The 16611-nt window shown below is 44.4% G+C and overlaps 1 protein-coding gene across 1 annotated transcript in view; it reads left to right on the forward strand.

Annotated features, from left to right (window-relative positions):
- Positions 1-513: 513 nt before the first annotated feature.
- The window catches only part of LOC103762203 (N-deacetylase and N-sulfotransferase 4), a 63375-nt gene continuing 47277 nt past the window's right edge, over positions 514-16611 (forward strand). Inside the window, 2 exon segments of the mRNA XM_029964053.1 lie at positions 514-558; positions 13479-14725. Of these exon segments, the coding sequence (XP_029819913.1) occupies positions 13745-14725 (981 nt within the window). The 5' untranslated portion in view covers positions 514-558; positions 13479-13744.

The raw sequence follows: 16611 nt of genomic DNA on the forward strand, positions 1-16611 counted from the left end.
GAGAGGAGCCTGACTCCGGCGAACAGGAGAGGAGCCTGACTCCGGCGAACAGGAGAGGAGCCTGACTCCGGCGAACAGGAGAGGAGCCTGACTCCGGCGAACAGGAGAGGAGCCTGACTCCGGCGAACAGGAGAGGAGCCTGACTCCGGCGAACAGGAGAGGAGCCTGACTCCGGCGAACAGGAGCCGGGCGGCAGCGCCGACGGGAGCGGCTGCGCTCGGGGGGAGCGAACAGTTCTTCCCGCCGGAGCCCCCTTGCTCCCCCGGAGCGATCCCCGCGTCCAGGGAGGGAGCTGCGTTCCCAACGGGGTGCTGAACAGAGGTCCGGATGGTTCCAGCTGGCCGCTCGCTGTGAAAAGGACGGTCTGTGTGTAAATGAGATGTGACCGTGCCGGCAGAGTTCAGGCGCTGGGGCTGGAGCAAGAGGAGCCTTCCTGGGATGCCGCTCAGGCAGCTGCTGTCAGCTGAAAACTCTCCCTAGTTTACCTGGAGCCGCGTGAAGAGGTTTGGATAGCAGATGTCTCTCTCCTGCACGCTAGCAAGAGAAATTCTTCTCTAGGTAAGCTACTGTTCAGCTTCTGAACCTATACTTCTGGGGATATATTCATACAACCACACAGACAGTGCCTGTGCTCCGGCTAGAAAGCAGTGCAGAGCAGGTACAAATACCTACACAGCGTGTCAGACAGTGTGCCTCGAACCTATGCACAGAGAGTACACCTCAGAAAGCTGCCTAGAGCCTGGCATTCCAAGGATTATATGAAAGTTTGGGATAGTCTTTGCCACGTTTGCGTGCAAGTGCCCTCGATGTAAATAAATGCACAATCTCTGACGGGAAACTTGTCTGACTAAATATATGAAAGATCCTGGAAGGCAGAGCATGGGAAGTTATGTGTGGGGGAAAAAGAGGATGCTGTTGCAGTTCTTTAGTCCACTCCATATCCTTTGCTTTACTTTGCTACCATCTAGCAAAGTTAAGCAGAACTACTGTATTAAAACCACAGAGTGAAAGCTTGGGTATATATTAAACATGCACTATTTAAAGTAAGAGTAATTGTACTGTGAGGAAGCCAAGACCTACAGATCTGCTCTCTTGCAGCACTTTTGATACCAAACAACATCTGTCAGCAACATTTATTTTTGTTTTTAAAGAGCATGGCCATTCATAGTGTGGAAGCAAGGGTTGTTTCAGGTAGAGAGAGGCAAACTGAAGAAATCAGCATGTGCCCTTCAGACACTACAGAGCCAGAGTCCAGCAGCAGCCCTGTGTTTTTACCTTCCAGCTGGCACAGCAGCTCCAAGTCATTGCTGCTGGGAATGAACACTCATGGGAGGAGTGTTGAGAGGTGAATAAGTCCCTTCCTACAAGCACTACACCAGTGTCAGCACACATACACACAGAACCCCACACTCATCGAGTTCTCTTTTCCCCAGGGAATTTACCATGCCATTCTACCAAATTTACCATTACTAACTTCTGCAGTTCTCAATCACATTGCTTGAACCCTCCCACCCCGGGAATAAATGCTGCAGAGTCTGGCCTACCCCATGGAGCAGGTTACTCTGCCATTTCTAGCCCTGAATATCACCAGAGAAAAAAATAAAGTCATTTTCACCCCGTTTCTTCAGTAGTTTTAATTAACATCCTCCTGCTACAAGGTGTCCAGCTTGTGGAAGGGTAGCAGAATCTCCTTGTTCACAAAGTTTCAATAGTTGGCAACGTTTTCCAGGCGCTTCCCTGTCGTGCCCCACCAAGCCTGTACACTTCCCTCGTGCACATTTTTGTGTCCCCCCAGCTGCACTGTCTGACTTGCTTTCCGAAACGCTGCTCTAAAGGAAGGGGAGGGGGTGGTGTGTGAAATGCCAAGTTGCTTTTGACTAAGAAAATTCCTGGCTTCCAGTTTTCTCCTGAACCTTATCACTGCAGATAATATGATCTGCCCAATTAGATTAGATGTTCCTAATGGCATTGCTCTGTGCAGAAGTTTAAGGCTGTGTATTAGTTTTCTGTGCCATTTCCTCAGAACATGGCCATTTTTTTTTTGATTCATAATAGATGCCTAATGTCTGAAAGCCCCAGAAATGAAAGCAGGATTATCTTAATGTCTTGTTGACACCACTCTCTTCTGTGAGGCTGGAGAAATACTCCTCTAACTTTCATTTTATTGCAGTAAATCAGATGCAAAGGGTTAGATTAAAGCAGAATGCTTGAGTGACTGACCACTTTTACACGTACATACACATATATATATATATACACATCCCAATATTTAACTCCATTTCAGTCTGAACACCCTGTTAACTCACACCATCAAGTTCTAGAAGTCCTATTAAAACTTTATGGATGTTTAGAGGTTGTGTTATCTGCTATATCACTCTTTGTAATGGCAATGAGCAAGCTCAGCTGATGTGGCAGCATGCAGGAATCATGAGCTCCTCTAGAGTTCAACCATCACTCAAGCACAAGTGGGAGAAAAATATGCTAATAGTAAAGATGGGGTTTTTTAAGGTTTACAGTACAGGAATTATCCCAGCAGTATAATGAGATACTTTGAGGAAAATGTGGCCATATATTGCAAACCCATGGCAATACTGAGCAAAGAAAACGCTGATGAGTTACTATTAGTTGTGACCCAGGAGTTTGCAGTTAGATAAACAAAAAATTGCATTTAGCCATGTGCCCCCAGAAGAAGATTTTTCCCATTTTTCTACAAGCAATAAGGGAAAGAATACCATGATCCTTTACCAAAAAAAAAAAAAAAAGAAAACCAAAAAAAACCCACATAATTTCTGTTCCAAATCTTTCTGATTTAGTCCACAAACAATTTTGGTTTGATTGCCCCTATGACCATAGGGGCTGGCTGAGTTTCAGCTGCACATATGCACTGATGTTTGCTTCCATCAGGTGTTTGCTTTGCAAAGCTTTCATAATCACAGAACCACAGAGTGGTTTGGGTTGGGAGGGACCCTAAAGATCATTTAGTTCCAACTCATGGACAGGGATGCCTCTCTTCGGCTTCAAAGGTGCATCCAAGGACCTGCTTTCCATACCTGTGAAACTGGCTTTTCTGAACAAAGCAAACCTTGGACTAAGGGCAGCAAAGCAATGCAAGCTGGGGCCTGGATGGCTGAAGGAAAGGTTCACTTGGAATTGTGCAGAAAACTGCCATTTCCCCAGCCTGGGGAGTCATGTCAGGAGCAGGGCACTGAGCTTAAGGTGAGCCAAGGGCTCTCCATGCTTGGTGAGGGGAGCTTGGGTTTGAAACCATTTGCAGGTGTTGAGGAGCACAGTGTAAGGTGGCAGGCCAGCAAATCCCTTGTTCTCAGGCCTGGGATGCAGTTGAGGATCATTGGAGTGGGTTGAGGGGCTGGACTATGGGAAAAGGAGGGTCTCTGTGCTGGCAATTGCATGGGGCACTAACAAAAGTGTCCTGTCCCACATTCTGAGATAGGCTGAAGAAGGCTCATATCACAGCAACAAGTCCTACTAAGATGTTAAAGCAATGCTCCTCAGGAAGGTAAGCCACCCAGAAGAGTGTTAGAGAGAAATACAGAATTAATTCTCCATCTATGTCAGCATTTAAATTAGAAAAATTGAGCTATTAAAAGAATCGGGCGCTGGAAGAAATGAAAATCATTCACATCAATCCAAAACATTTGTTACAACTACTGTCAGGAATGATTACAATGGACTCGCAGATTCTTCTGAAATGAACAGCTGCAATTGAAAAATAATAATATTTAACCTAAACAGTAATGCCACCAGAATCACATGGCAGCAGCACACCAGTGTAGAAACCACGACAGTGTTTGATGTGGAAAACTCCTCGCCACCAGAAGTCACTTAGGGCCATGAGACGATTTAAACTCAATTCCAAAAGGAACAGAGAAGTATTTAAACCCATTTCCTTCCCTCTGGCTACAGGAGGGGTCACAACTGCTCTCCCCAGGTGAGCATATGAACCCTCCCTCCTCTGCTGTCAGGATGGGTTTTTAGAGCCAGAGCAAACACAGAAGCAGAAGCCAGGGCAGAGTGGGCTTCTTTCATGAGGAGGGAAGCCAAGAGGAAGGGATTCCCTCTTCCTCCTTGGAAGCTGCTGAGATAAGAACTGCCCTTGTCTTCCTCAGCTGGGCCAAGGGAAAGCAGGCTGATGCACCCACAGCTACAGACTTTTACTGATGGCTGGGTCTTCACCCCCCAAACATAAATACCATTATCAGACACGCAGCAGAGAGAAGAATGTGAACAGGCTCTTCCCTGAGCAGACCTGTGCAAAACCTCCCCTCCTGCAGGACCACCCACAGCTGCTTATTCCGCCCCACACTCTGCCAGGCATCCACTGAAAGGATTGCATTTTAGCTCTTAGTGTATTAATAAGTGTTCTGATTAATAATTAATAGTAGCTGCTGGCCATAAAAGAGGCGACTGGTTGGGAAGTTAAAACAGTCTGTCATGAAATATGCACCCACCTCCACGTTCCAGTTTCAGGGGAGGTTTTATCCAACATCTTTGCCTTTGCATGGGACCATATTTTGCAAGGAGAAGACCAGAGCTCAAGCTCCAGAGCCTCAGGGTATTCTTGAATTTATTCTCTCTCACTGGGATATTTATCACCCCCTAAACCACCAGAGGAGAGGGCAGGTGGTCAGTGCTTCACAGGCAGATTTTTGGAAATGAGAGGAAGATTCAGTATCCAGGCCTCTGGGTAAGATACAGAAATTAGACTTACTAGTCACAATTGATTTTAAAGCCCTCAGAGATTTTTTTTTTTTTTAAAATTTAAACTACAGCAGGGCCATCTGCCTGGATATTTTGCCAGACTACCTGCACTTTATCTACCTAAATAGCTGGTATAACAGACTAGAGCATTTTTATTCATGACTAGTCAGTAGACTGTGTTTGGTTTGCAATTTTAAATTGTTTCACTATTCTACCCCCATACTGTTCAGGGTGGAACCATGCATCAGAACCCCGATGAATGAATCACCTGCAGAATTGTATGTTGCTGTAATTTGTACCTGAACAATCAAAATTAAAGGGAACTCTGTGACATGCACTGTCCACATGACAAGCAAAGCAAGCCATGCACAGCTCAAAACACTTGCCACAACTCAGACTTCCATAAGACCAACTCTCCACCAGCCTTGGAGCCTGCATGAATCAGCAGCAATCATCCTGCACATTCAGATTTTTAGCTGAAGTGCCTCCAAAAAGGCTTTCTCCTCCCTGGAAAGATATTTATGCTCAGGCAGAAAATTTAAGTATCTATGTATATGTTGCCTAAAACAGAGCTTTATGGATTACATATCACTGTGTCAACTAATGAGACATCATTCTGTTGGTTTGTAGGACCCTTCCATAAACCAGAAAGCCAGGATTTTCTCTCCCATGATACACCAGAGACATGCATATTGGAAAACACAATTACAGTTGTGCACCTGCCCACAGGAGAGCATAGGGACGTAAAGAGACATAACTAATCCCAGCCTGATTCAGGGGCACTCAGAAAGACTTTGACAACCATTTGGATTTTTTTTTTATTCCACACCCTCCCCCCTTCAAATCTAAGTTAATGCCTCAGTAGTTCAATAAACAGAGATTTTTCATGAAAACAAGAGGTTAATCAAAGCCTCTCTACTCTGTCACAGAGCCCTAATGCTATTAGTTCTAGTTCCAGTCTCTGAGCTCAGTGTGACTCAACAAAAAAAAAATCCCTTGAATTCCTAAGTAGGACCCTTATCCTACTAGTGGCATTTCCCAACTGAACTTTATCTAGACAAAACAAAGAATACATCTTTGGAAAGGAAACATTTGTTTATATTTGGAACCAAAAGAAAAACCAGTATCTATAGGTCACAGATGACACACCAGAAATCTCTAAAGAGATCTTTCATTTGACTGACAAAGTGGTTTCTCGCAGAGAAACCCCATGAAAACAGTGGTAGAAATAAACACAAAGGAATTTAACCAGGAATAAGAAAAAGGGTACAAGGAATAGGAAAAAGGAAGCAAGCTCTGCAAACACATCTAATTGTACATGAAAGTGTGGATTTTGCACTGGCTTTCCCAAATGCACCCTTTGCAATATCCACACTATACACACTTGAACCAAACATGAATCATCTTAGAACATTTTACAGCTGATGGGCATGTAAAGGTAGAAAAGAGTAATATTCCCCCAACACAGACAGAAAAACTAAAGTACCAGAAAAAGCCAGTGGCCTCCAGAGAGCAAAATGTGATGGTGGTGGCAGAAAGAAATCAGAGGTTCAGCTCCCTGCCTTATCCTCTCCCCATCAGGCATTAGTCCTCTTAATAGGCAAACAGTACCCACCCAATCATTTCCAGATCAGAAGTTGAATTTGTATTAATAATCTTCCATAACACTTCCTCAGACTGTCTTGTCTGCAATACTTAAGTACATTAAAGTGAGGTATAGCCTGTTGGGCACTGTAGTATTTTCAGTACATCATCAGGTTGCTCTGTGCAGATTAGTTTTACTGACTACAATAATATGTGCAGCCATAACTGGTTCCCAAAAAAGCCCACCTTGCCTGTTTTAAAGAACTGGTCACTCTGTTTGCTTTTCTTTGCTTGAAAGCCACTGTTTGCCCAGACCTGCCAGGCTGTCACCAGCACTGGTGGCTTAAATGATGCTCCAGCCTAAACATCTGCTCTGATCAGAGGTTGCTGGGACCAAACCCCGTGTATTCTCCCCATTTTTCTACCAGATCCTCTCAGTGATCACAAAACCCTTCAGCCAGCGAGGACAAAGACCGGCCAAGGGAACTCCAGCAGAAATTACTTAAAGAGTAAATAAAGGGATGTTGTTATAATGAGAATTAATGTATACAGAGCTAGAAAACGCTTTATGGCTGGCTGGAACCAGGCTTGAGTAAACTCAGAATAAACCCCTGTTTAAATTTCACGTGGTAAAACGTGCTGCTCTGAAGATTTAGGTACAAAGTCTTGGTTATCTGGGTTTAAATAGACTTCCTTTGCAGTAGCAATAGATCATCACTATGTGACAGCAGTGGCCCCTCTGAAATAAGTTAGTGGCCTCCTTTTAATTCCCAGCACAGATGTGACCACATCTGACTTTCTCACAAATAGTCCCTGTGACAGGATATAGACCCCACAAAACATGTTATTTGGGGAAATATATTGTCACTGATATCAGGGTGGACACATTTTAATTATCTCACATGGTGGCAAAGATTTTTAGGTCCTATAAAAGCAACAGGAGAACAGACAGTGTGGGAAACCATTAACTACTTAAAAAAAAAAAATACATCAAATATAGTTTAGTTTCTAACAGACTATTCCAGAGCCTGTGACTGTATCTTGTAGGCAAAGGGTCTCTTCATTAAAAAGGGAGCTTTCAAACTTATTTTTGTCTAAAAAACCTCCAAAAAGTAAAGTTTCAACAGTCATCCACCAAATCTGCAATCCTTGGTAAACATCCAAAATCTATACAGAAAGTCTGCAGATATTTAGATTCTGGTAGAACTATAAAAAGGGTCTGAAATTACTTTTTTTTAATGCCTTACCTCGTATACACAATCAAACAAGATGTACAAGGTTTGACTACTGCATTGATTGACTTTAAGGAGTTCTAGTTAGGCAGCCATTACATTGCACAAATGTTGTCTCTCAGCTGAATTCACAACACAAATCATTCTATTGGAACTGGATAACTAATTGACAGCCTTATAAAAGCAGAAAACGGTAGCAGAATAGATGGACTGTAATAAAACTTCTGATACAGTATCTCACAAAAGTTTCATTTGAAAAGCTAAATGAATTCAAATTGGCTTCCACTGAAGCATTAAACTATGAATTGAGAAGTGATGAAGAGCCATTAACCAAGTGAGAGCAGAAGATTTGTTGCACCGAGTCAGGAGAAATGTTTTGTGAGCAGCCTCGGGACAACACGTGGAGCCTGCTTTTATTCACCAGCTTCCTTCAGAAGGACTGGGGCAGTCAGAGCACATTCATTCCATCTGCACTTCCCATTAATCCCACTGGGAAGGCAAAGCATCAACTCCAAGGACTCAGTCCTGTAGGTCACACACTTCACCATCTCTGCTGCGATCGCAGGCGCAACTTTTCTGCCGTGACATTTTGGCCCTGTCATCGTGGCTTTAGCAATAAGCTTCTGACCTTCAGATCATCTCTCAGCACCTTCCTTTCATCCTTGGTGGCTCAGCTACTTTCCTACAGATGTCATGAGGGTTGTAAACATCTGCTGAGCAAGTGGCTGTTGCTTCCAGCTCAGCTGCCAAGGGGCTGCCAAGGGACCTTGGAAAAGCCAGGCCTGTACCAAATAATGCTCTTCAGCTCTTTGAATTTTTGGTGAGTTACTGGTTAAAATGACAGATCTTATCACCATCACTCAGGCAAGATGAACAAATACATTGAAAACTAAGGTACTTTTAAATCATTCTTACATTATTTTAAATCTGGACACAGAGATGAGGTGTTTTGCCCAATGACATCAAAATGCATATATTTCGGTAATTTTCATAAACTAATATATTTTGATATCACCACACAACCTATGGAGCTGCTCAGTGAATGTGGTCACTAACAGCTGCTTGTTATGATGGTGACTAGAGTCACTGCCAGTAAACAAGAAATACACATCTAGGCTCTCTCTTCACACATGGTTCTCCTAAGACTGTACCTAAATCACTGCTTTCCAGGAGCTTCCACGCCTGACACTCCAGAGAAATCAGCAGTCAGCTATTTCTGAGGAAATATTACAACTGCTTATTATGTTCAGAAGTAGTGAGGCATCAGAGATCCATAAATTGTGACATGTGGGGGAAACGTCACCGAAACATCACGGATGGGACATTTGTGGGAGTTTCTGGGTGGTCCAAATGACTGTGGGGCTGTTGGAAGTTAATGGGTCAGAAGAAAGAAGTGCTGAGGCACATCAGGCAACATCCACCACAAGTGTGGTTTAGTTAAGTTATATAATACATTTGTGCCACAAGGAAAGCAACACCAAGTGTTACATGTGAGCTGGGGAAACAAAGGAGGCGACGAATCTGTGAGGGAGGATTTGCAGAAGGAACAGTCCCATTAGTTCCCATTTGCAAAAGGTTCCCACCAATTCCTGTAGAATTCCTGCAGAAGGTACAGTTGCCTGTCTAAAAGCATCATATGTACATGTGTAAAACCCACCTGCAAAGACACCTCCAGCCACTCTGCTACAGGGAGCCTTTTTCAAAGCTCCAATTTCTGAAATCATCTGGAAAAGCTGAAAGCCACAGAGAGATAGAAGCCAGAAGGGTCAAACAGCTCCCTTCCAAGTATTGTTTCACGCTAAGATCACTCCACTTTCACTGAGTGCACGAGTTGAGGTATTTCAAACACTTTGCTTTATATTCATCGATTATTGACTTCACCCTCTGGCATCATTTAGCTTTCTGAAATCACACAAGATTACATGTGCACTATAGACTGACCAAACTGCTGAAAATACTGAAAAACTGGTGGTTTCACTTACAGATGATTATGCATTGAAAACAAACAGTAGAGATCAAAGTGCTGAGCAGCCTCTCCACTCAGAAATCATAAAACAGAAGCCAGAAGACCTGCAACAGCTTTTACCAGCTGAGAAGCTGCCCTTGTCTAGGTAAAAGAGTTTCCTAAATCCTTGTGGTGAGCTATGAGCAGCTCTCAGCAACACCCCTTATGAGCAAAGCCACACTTATAAGCACAGAACACATTACAACCTTAAGCCTGAGAAATAAAAAAAAAAAAAAAAGCTACTTTCAAAAAGCATATAAGTTCTGTGAGCTCCCTAAAAATGTCTCTTAGAAACTTTTCTGGAAAAAAAAAAACAAAAACAAAAACAAAAAGCTGGGTTTCTCCCTCTGCAGTGAACAGAAACCCTGAATTTTTGCTAATGGTCAGCAGGAGTCATATATCACTCAACTCAGTCACTTGTTTCTGTAATGAATGAGGAGTCACATGCAAGGAGCAGCAAAAGCAGGTATCATGATTCATTGGGCTGCTGGCAAACGGCAGGAGTCACACGAGCTTAGAAAGGAAGGAAAAGAGGGATTTTTAGCCTAAAGGGAAGTCTTATATATAGAAAATAAAGACATTCTGACTTCTGACTGATGCTGGAGTAAGATGAAAGGAAACCTCTGGCCTGCCTCCAGGTGAATGACTCCCAGCGACACGCTCTGGTGCAGACAGGAGATTAGGAATGACCACAGAGCTCTGGTACAAGTGTCCCTCTCCTCTCCTCAGGGCTGTCATCAGCAACGTGCTCTTACCCTGCTTGTTCCACCACCGAGCTCTGGGAGAAGGTCTCTGTGCAGGAACTGGAGCACAAGAGGATCACAGCTTTAATTCCTGCTGCAGTGTTAACACATGGTGTTAATAAGAGGCTGTTTCTCCTCACTATCGTGCTATCGGTTTTAAATAGTCGAGTCCTAATCTCCCAATCAATCATCTTCCAAATCAGTACACTTCAGTCATCAATCAAATGCATTTGCAGGGGGAAAAGCAGGAAGTATTATTTAGCAAAGAGGCAGCAATTTTTAAACCTCCGTTTTTCTTCAGCCGCCCGAATTAAAGAAAAATTACAGTTCCCTGCAGATGTCTGACATCCCAACAGAGTTACACTGCAGAGCTCTGCTCTTGCTGGGGAAAGGCCCCACAACTGAAGGTCTACTGAGGGCCCAGCTCCTTGATTCCTTGACCAAAGTGTGCCCAGCTTTGGGCTTGACCCCCCTGAGGAGTCAATGAGCGCTCATCAGTGACCATAGGAACACAAGACCTCAAACACCGGTTTCTAAAACTCCATTAGTAACACTAATTATGAAATATGGCCTATTTTCATGTTTTTCAAATTAATATAGCACAGGAACTCTCCAAAGGTCTTTGAATTTCTGAGCGACTATAAAGCTGTTGAACTTTAAGGGGGAGAGTTTCAAAGGCACAAATGGCACTTAACTTCCAATTATGCCTTGGAAAATGTCCCACTAATGGCTAATATAGCTGATTTATTTTCATAAACTTTAATTACTTCACACTATTCTTTTTTTTTTTACCGAACAGCATAATCAATTGAACAGAGCAGTTCAAACAAAATGTGCAAACTAAAAGGAAGGTCTGCTCCAATGCCAGGTTTCCATAGGCAAGTTTAAATTCCTTATCAATTCTAGTATTTAGACATCTAGGTAAGTGAGAACGCTGGCACTTGTTATAATATCTGTGTACAACAGATAGTAGTTTACATTAAACCTGATTATTAATATTTTAACTGGAAGAGATTTTACCAGTGGGATGAAGACGTAGTTTTGTTTTGGCTTCTATAAAGTCAGAAGCCTCTCATTTTAGCAACACAAGCAATAGTATTTGTGAAGTTGATTTTGACAGCTTGCAGTGGCAGTACCCAGGAGATCCAGCAGGACCGCAGATTGAGGGGGAAAAAGTGTCATTTCAGGTCTCCTTGTATGCTATTCTGAGGGGAAAATGTGAAATTTTAGGTCTCCTTGCATGCTATTCCCCTTGTGCTACAGGTGTGGGCTGAAACATTTGCTAAGTACTCGGGGTGATTTAGCAGCACATTTCTCAGAGCAGAAGCCCTGGGTTTTATTTCATTTTAAACACAGGAGTCTTAATTAAGACGTTCTACCCGCCCTGGGGATTCCGGAGCCCCTCCTGGAGGGAGCGCGCCCGCGGGCAGGGCTGTGCGCTCCGGAGCCGAGGGGAGAGCAGGTGCTGGCTCTAAAAAGCAAGAATATATTGCCCTCTAGTGCCGAAAGCAAGCGGAGGATGCAGAGCCCGACAGGGGGGTTCAATTATTTTTTTCCGAGACGCCTGCCTGTCTCACGCCAACACAACACTAAGGCTTGTTGCAATCGGCTTTTTGGGGGGAGGACGCTTCACTTGATCCAGTTTTATCTTCCGAGGAAATCTTAATTGGAGGTTTAATAAGAAGCGAAATCCCGGCAAGCAGACAGGACCCGCGGAACAAGGGAAGCGCCAAAGCCGGGCAAACGCTCCTAAGATTATCGGGATGATTTTAATTTCCTTCTGATGGCAGTGATTTCTTTTATATTTCTTCCCTCACACGTAAGGAATCAGTAAATGCAGGACATTTTTCTCGTTTCTGTTCACTTCTGCGCACGGGTAAACTCTCCACCTGTGACACGCACAGCGGGGTCACTGATGGAACAGCCCACAGCCCAGGGGGATGAATCTCCCAGCACACTTCCAACTGAGGAAGGTAAATCAGACACAAACCCAAACCTGGCAAAGTCACAAACGGCCTCAGCAACAACTCCCTCTCTCTAAATGCTTCCTACAAGCACTTTCCAGTTTTAGGTGCAAAGCTTAAGATAAATGAATAGTTTTCAGCATAAAACTCAAAACGTGTAACCCGAGTTGTTAGAGGAGGACACATCAACTGCCAAGTATCTGCCTGGAAAAAGCACTTCTTCCTTGCAGTTCCAAAATTATCCATTGTTTACCATCTCGCACTGTTCCCACAGCCAAACAACATAAATAATTCAGGAAGATGTTAATTCCTTTATAAATCCATAGAACAGCACGGGCTATTTATTTAGTTAGCTCAAACTGCCTCTGAGTCATATGGTTTACTGTTACCAATGGCAATTTGTCATGACTGCAGGGAGAGCTACCAGGAATGGCACAAGAGCTTCAGAGCCAGCCAGGCACCTTTGAGCACCTTGTACTTCATCCATGCAGGGACCCCCCAGTCCTTCAGCTGTGGGTGTCACAGACCAGGACACGCATCTCTGTGCCCACCCAACACTCACAAAATTCCCTTGTGGTGCTTTTCACTCTACATAGCACCTCCCTTTGATCCCTGATGGAGGCAGAGGCACGCACAGCTGCACCCTGCAGATTTAACAGCCTGCTCATCCACTTGGAAAATCCCTGCACAACCTTTATTGCTCCTTAAAACAACTGTGAAGTACTGATCACTCCAAGTACGGAATGGAAACTGGAGAGACGAGTCCTACAAGTCTTTCCTCAAAGTCCTCTCGTGTCTTTCACCTTGGTCACATTATTTTCCCAGTCCAACACAGAATTTATCACCCCTTCAAAATACTTATGCAGCTTGACATGGAACACGTCCCCACGTTTAAATAACATTTACTTTTTCCTAATTTTGCCCTACAATCTTCCCATTTGCAAAAGCAACGAACCATTTCAGATAAGAAATAAACAGATAAATAGATACACATCCTCAAAAAGTTAGGGTTAGACTTGACTTTTATACCCTGAGAACGGGGGCAGAGCTGTTTGATGCAGCCTCTCCTAGTGCATCAAGAAAGCAAAGTGACACTGAGTGCTCCTCGAGCTGCTCACAAACTTCCCTCTCAACTCAGATTACCAGCATCAATCACCAGCCTTATTAACGTGTGTTTTTAATTGCTTTATGGATTTTATTTTACTTTCTCTTCTTTTACTTCTCATTGCAGATAATGTTGAGAGTTCCCTTCATTGATTATTGGCAGCTGCCGCGTTCTGAGAAAACCTCTTTCAATTTAGCTTTCCGGATCCTCTGACTTCCCGCTCCGACAGCTTTACAGCCTCCCTGACAGCTTCATAAATGCTCTGCAATGGTCACATGAACGTCTCGGAGGGGGAATCGGCACCTCTGCAGCTCCTCATTCCCATGGCGCTTTAGGAAGAGAGAGAACGGGAAAAGCGGCAGGTCCGACCGCAGCTGGAAGTCCCGCGAAAGATGAATCTCATCGTGAAGCTCCGCAGAAGTTTCCGAACGCTGGTCATTCTCCTGGCAGCCTTCTGCTTGGCCAGCATCCTCATCTCTGCCTACTTCCTCTACACTGGATACAAGCAGGAGATGACCCTCGTGGAAACCACCAGAGAAGCAGAGTGCGAACCCCTCCAGCTTCTGCCCTACAGGTCTGTGGAGATGAGAACAGCCAAGCCCATTGACCCGTCCAAAACCGACCCCACTGTCCTGCTGTTTGTGGAGAGCCAGTACTCCCAGCTGGGGCAAGACATCATAGCCATCCTTGAGTCCAGCAGGTTCCGGTACCACATGGTCATAGCGCCAGCCAAGGGGGATATTCCCCCTCTCACAGACAACGGAAGGGGGAAATACACGATTGTTATATACGAGAATATTTTAAAGTACGTGTCCATGGACTCCTGGAACAGAGAGCTCCTGGAAAAATACTGTGTGGAATACAGTGTTAGCATAATTGGTTTTCATAAAGCCAACGAGAACAGCTCCCCGAGCACCAAACTGAAAGGGCTGCCCTTACACCTCTACAACAACGTGGCCCTCAAGGACTGCGTGGTGAACCCCCAGTCGCCCCTGCTGCGCATCACCAAGGCACCGAGGGCTGAGAAAGGGCCCCTGCCCGGGGAGGACTGGACAGTGTTCCAGTTCAACCATTCCACCTACCAACCGGTGCTTTTAACAGAGCTGCAGCCCTCCAGAGCCACCCCCCCGGCGCTGCCCAGGGCTGCCCTGTACCCCACCGTCATCCAGGACCTGGGGCTCCACGACGGCATCCAGAGGGTCCTCTTTGGAAACAACCTGACCTTCTGGTTGCACAAACTGATCTTTATCGATGCCATCTCTTTCCTGTCGGGCAAGAAGCTCACGCTGTCCTTGGATAGGTACATTCTGGTTGACATAGACGACATCTTCGTCGGCAAGGAGGGGACGAGGATGAACGTCAACGACGTGAAGGTAAGGCAAGGATTGGGGGACACCATCCCAGACACACGTGTGTGCAAATGGATGTTTAAAACCAGACAAAAAGCTTGGAAAAAGATGGAAAGCTCCATTTCCTGATGAAGGCTGAAAGTGCACAACTGCAGCCAGCAGATACAGAAACCACAACCTGAGATTACTTCAAAAGCCTGTTTGCCCACACACATCCAGAGATGCACCTGTGGATGTATGGAGGGGCATACACATGTATGTGGTGGATATATACATAAAAATATAATTTATAGGCCTTTCCTGTATTATTTCTTTCACTATTCCCGTAAAGTAGACAGAACAATACAAGATGGTTGCCTTTTTAAACCTCACTATCACTATATCGAAAAAGAACAAAAGGAGCAAAAGGAAAAAAAAAAAAAAGCCTGAAAAAGTTAGAGCCCAAATTTGAGATGAGCACTTAAAGGTATCAATGATGGGATGGAAGCACAGCATACAGTGGAGCAAGTGACATAACCATCAGACACAGTGAAAAGCCAACAGGGCTTCAGGGGCTCCTTTACACCTATTTGATGATCTGGAGTATCCAGGGATGCCACTAGATTTGTTCACAGTAATTTTCAAAGATGTGTGCAACTTGGAAGGAACAGACACAACTCTATAGCTTGACAGTTATTTCCTTGTAATTTTCCACATGTGGGAATCACATTCAGAGATTAATTGAAGTCCTTAAGCATGCAATAGCACATTCTCAAGCCTTTATTCCAGAGGGTTTTTTTTCTGTAAATACCCCAATGCTTTCAAGGACAATAAGGAAGCCTTTTGTTTTGAAATGCAGATTTCTATTTAACTTCTAAATTCTTATTTCCGTGTCTACCATTTCCGTATTCATCTGCCTCCTCATCCGGACCACTGACGTACCAAAACACCCAGCAAAAGCAATATTCTCATATACAATTAAAACCATTTTGCACATCAGAACAGTTGGGGTAATTCTATTAGCCAAACCAGGCGTATGAATGCTCATCAGGGCTGATTTGGAGTGCCTGGTGCCTGTGAGATCTGAGCACTGTGCACAAGCTCAGTGATCAAGTGCTCCCTCTCTCTCTGGAAATACCGGGGAAAATGCTCTGAGAAAGGGCTTGGATACAAGAGGAAATTAACTGAGAAGGCAATTGTGAAACAAGTTTTCCAGCAATAGCTTTCCGCCTGCGCATTTCTGAGAGCGTCTCTCTGACGTGGTTTGCTCCACTAAGGAAGTCTATTATTATTCCACACCGGTTAAAGAGCCCCCATTACCAGCAGAGGGGAGTCCACAGAGAGACAGTTGGAGATTCAGGTCATACTGCTCACTGGAATAATCTCATTACGCTTAAAAAAATAACAAGTCACCTCCTTTATTACCCAGCAATCAACATTACCAGGCAAACCTTTCCTCCTGTGCTTGGCAGAGCAGCCACACTTCCACTTTCAGTATAGGAGACACGGTAAAAAACTCCAGATCCAGGGGCCTGAGTAGGAGCTGGCTGCTGTTTAACAGCATTCAGCATTATTTTTATATGCTGCACGCACATTTAGCCATCTGAAAACCCACCAGTCCACACTGCTGAATATCTAGACAGCAACAAGGAAGATTTGCTAGGATCCAGACTTCCTGCAAGGAATGCGTGGTGAGCGTTCCTTTGTGGAGTATGTTTGAGTCAAGGTACGAAGGGAAGCTTTCATTCTTCCCACATTTCTCCAGTGCCAACATAGCTGCCCACTTTCATCACAAAACCACCAACAGTGCCACTCACGGGATAAACCCTCTCCTCACCTCAGACAAGAATCATGCCACAAACACAAACCACGGGGAGGAATCTTTGGCAGGCACAGGCTCAGAACCAACCTTCCCATCAAGTGCCCTTCTG

The sequence above is a fragment of the Manacus vitellinus genome, unplaced genomic scaffold (assembly GCF_001715985.3).
Source record: "Manacus vitellinus isolate BGI_N305 unplaced genomic scaffold, ASM171598v3 scaffold_69_pilon, whole genome shotgun sequence".
In the NCBI taxonomy this organism is placed as follows: domain Eukaryota; kingdom Metazoa; phylum Chordata; class Aves; order Passeriformes; family Pipridae; genus Manacus; species Manacus vitellinus.